At 67.6% G+C, this 1,282-nt stretch overlaps 1 protein-coding gene across 1 annotated transcript in view; it reads left to right on the top strand.

Annotated features, from left to right (window-relative positions):
- LOC104616585 (semaphorin-3D-like) overlaps positions 1-1,282 on the top strand; it is a gene marked incomplete at both ends in the record, with an annotated part of 2,402 nt that overhangs the window by 217 nt on the left and 903 nt on the right. The window contains 4 exons of the mRNA XM_010281638.1: positions 213-328; positions 366-395; positions 638-752; positions 917-985. Coding sequence (XP_010279940.1) covers positions 213-328; positions 366-395; positions 638-752; positions 917-985 — 330 coding nt within the window. The remainder of the gene's footprint in view (positions 1-212; positions 329-365; positions 396-637; positions 753-916; positions 986-1,282) is intronic.

Below are 1,282 nucleotides of genomic sequence, written 5' to 3'. Positions count from 1 at the left end.
CCCCTTCTCCTCTCTGCCCGATGAAGCCTCTGGTGGGACCCGTGCTCCAGCACGTGCCAGGAACGGGGCTCTGCCTCCTGGGTAGCAGGGTCTCCACGGGGCACCCCGCGTACCCTCAGCATCTCACGCTGCTCCCAAGGGCCTTCCAAGGGCAGTACAACAGGGTCGGATCGGGGCACAGGGCCATGTCGTGCTGCTCCTTCCCCCCGCAGAGCCCGCCTTTGTCGGTGCCTACGCCATCCCCGATACCTACAACCCGCACGACGACAAGGTCTACATCTTCTTCCGCGAGACGGCCATGGAAGCTGGGCAGTGGGAGAGGCGGCACATCCACGCCAGGGGGGCTCCGGGCTTTTAGTCGGCACATCCACGCCAGGGTGGCTCGGGTCTGCAAGGTCAGTCACCAAAGGCCGGCATGTCGTGGCCGGGTGTCCCACCAGGTGGGCTATTACCTTCCCTGGGCCCAGGGCTATCCCAAGCAGGGGCCCACAGCAGGACATGAGGGTGTCACCGCACCCCTACCACAGAGCAGAGGGCTCAGGGCTGAGGGTGTCCTGCTGCGGGGACCGAGGAGTGCACGGTGTGTGTGGGGGGGGCTGGAGAGGCTGGGCTGAGCCCGGCTCTTGGTGCCTGGCAGAACGACGTTGGAGGGAAGCGCAGCCTCATCAACCGCTGGAGCACGTTCCTCAAGGCCCGCCTGGTGTGCTCCATCCCTGGGCCCCAGGGCACCGAGACCCACTTCGACCAGCTGGGTGAGTGCACAGCCTGGTCCGCAGCCGGGAGCGGCGCCGCTCGCCAAGGCTGCTCCTTCCAGCGCGCCCCAGGGCGGTGGGCACGGCATGGAGGATGCCCCCCCCGCATCCCCTGGACCTGCGCTCCAGCTCCCAGGTTCCTCATCTCCGCCCTCTCTTTGCAGAGGATGTTTTCCTCCTGCGCACGCGGGACCCCCAGAACCCCCTCGTCTTCGGTCTCTTCACGGTCTCCAGGTGAGGGGGGGCTCTGGCTAGTCCCTGCGTGGGGCAGTCCAGCCCCCACAGCCCCTCACCAGTGCTGCCCCCCGGGGGGGAGAAGGGCAGGACCCAGCTGGGAGAGGAAGGGCCACCAGCCATTTCACGGCTTCCTCTGCTGCTGGTTCACCAGCCCATCTGCCAACCCACCAGGTTTGGCACCGGCACAGCCAGCAGTCCCCAAGGCTGGCCTGGCTGTGCCGAAAGGATTCCTGTCCCCCCCGGGTGCCATGCCTGACTCCTGGGCTGGCAGGGGATAGCGTGGGCTCAGGGGC

The sequence above is a fragment of the Phaethon lepturus genome, unplaced genomic scaffold (genome assembly GCF_000687285.1).
Source record: "Phaethon lepturus isolate BGI_N335 unplaced genomic scaffold, ASM68728v1 scaffold34912, whole genome shotgun sequence".
Taxonomy (NCBI): Eukaryota; Metazoa; Chordata; class Aves; order Phaethontiformes; family Phaethontidae; genus Phaethon; species Phaethon lepturus.
The sequence above is the reverse complement of the archived record's forward strand: the minus strand, read 5'-3'. Positions and strand labels throughout refer to the sequence as shown.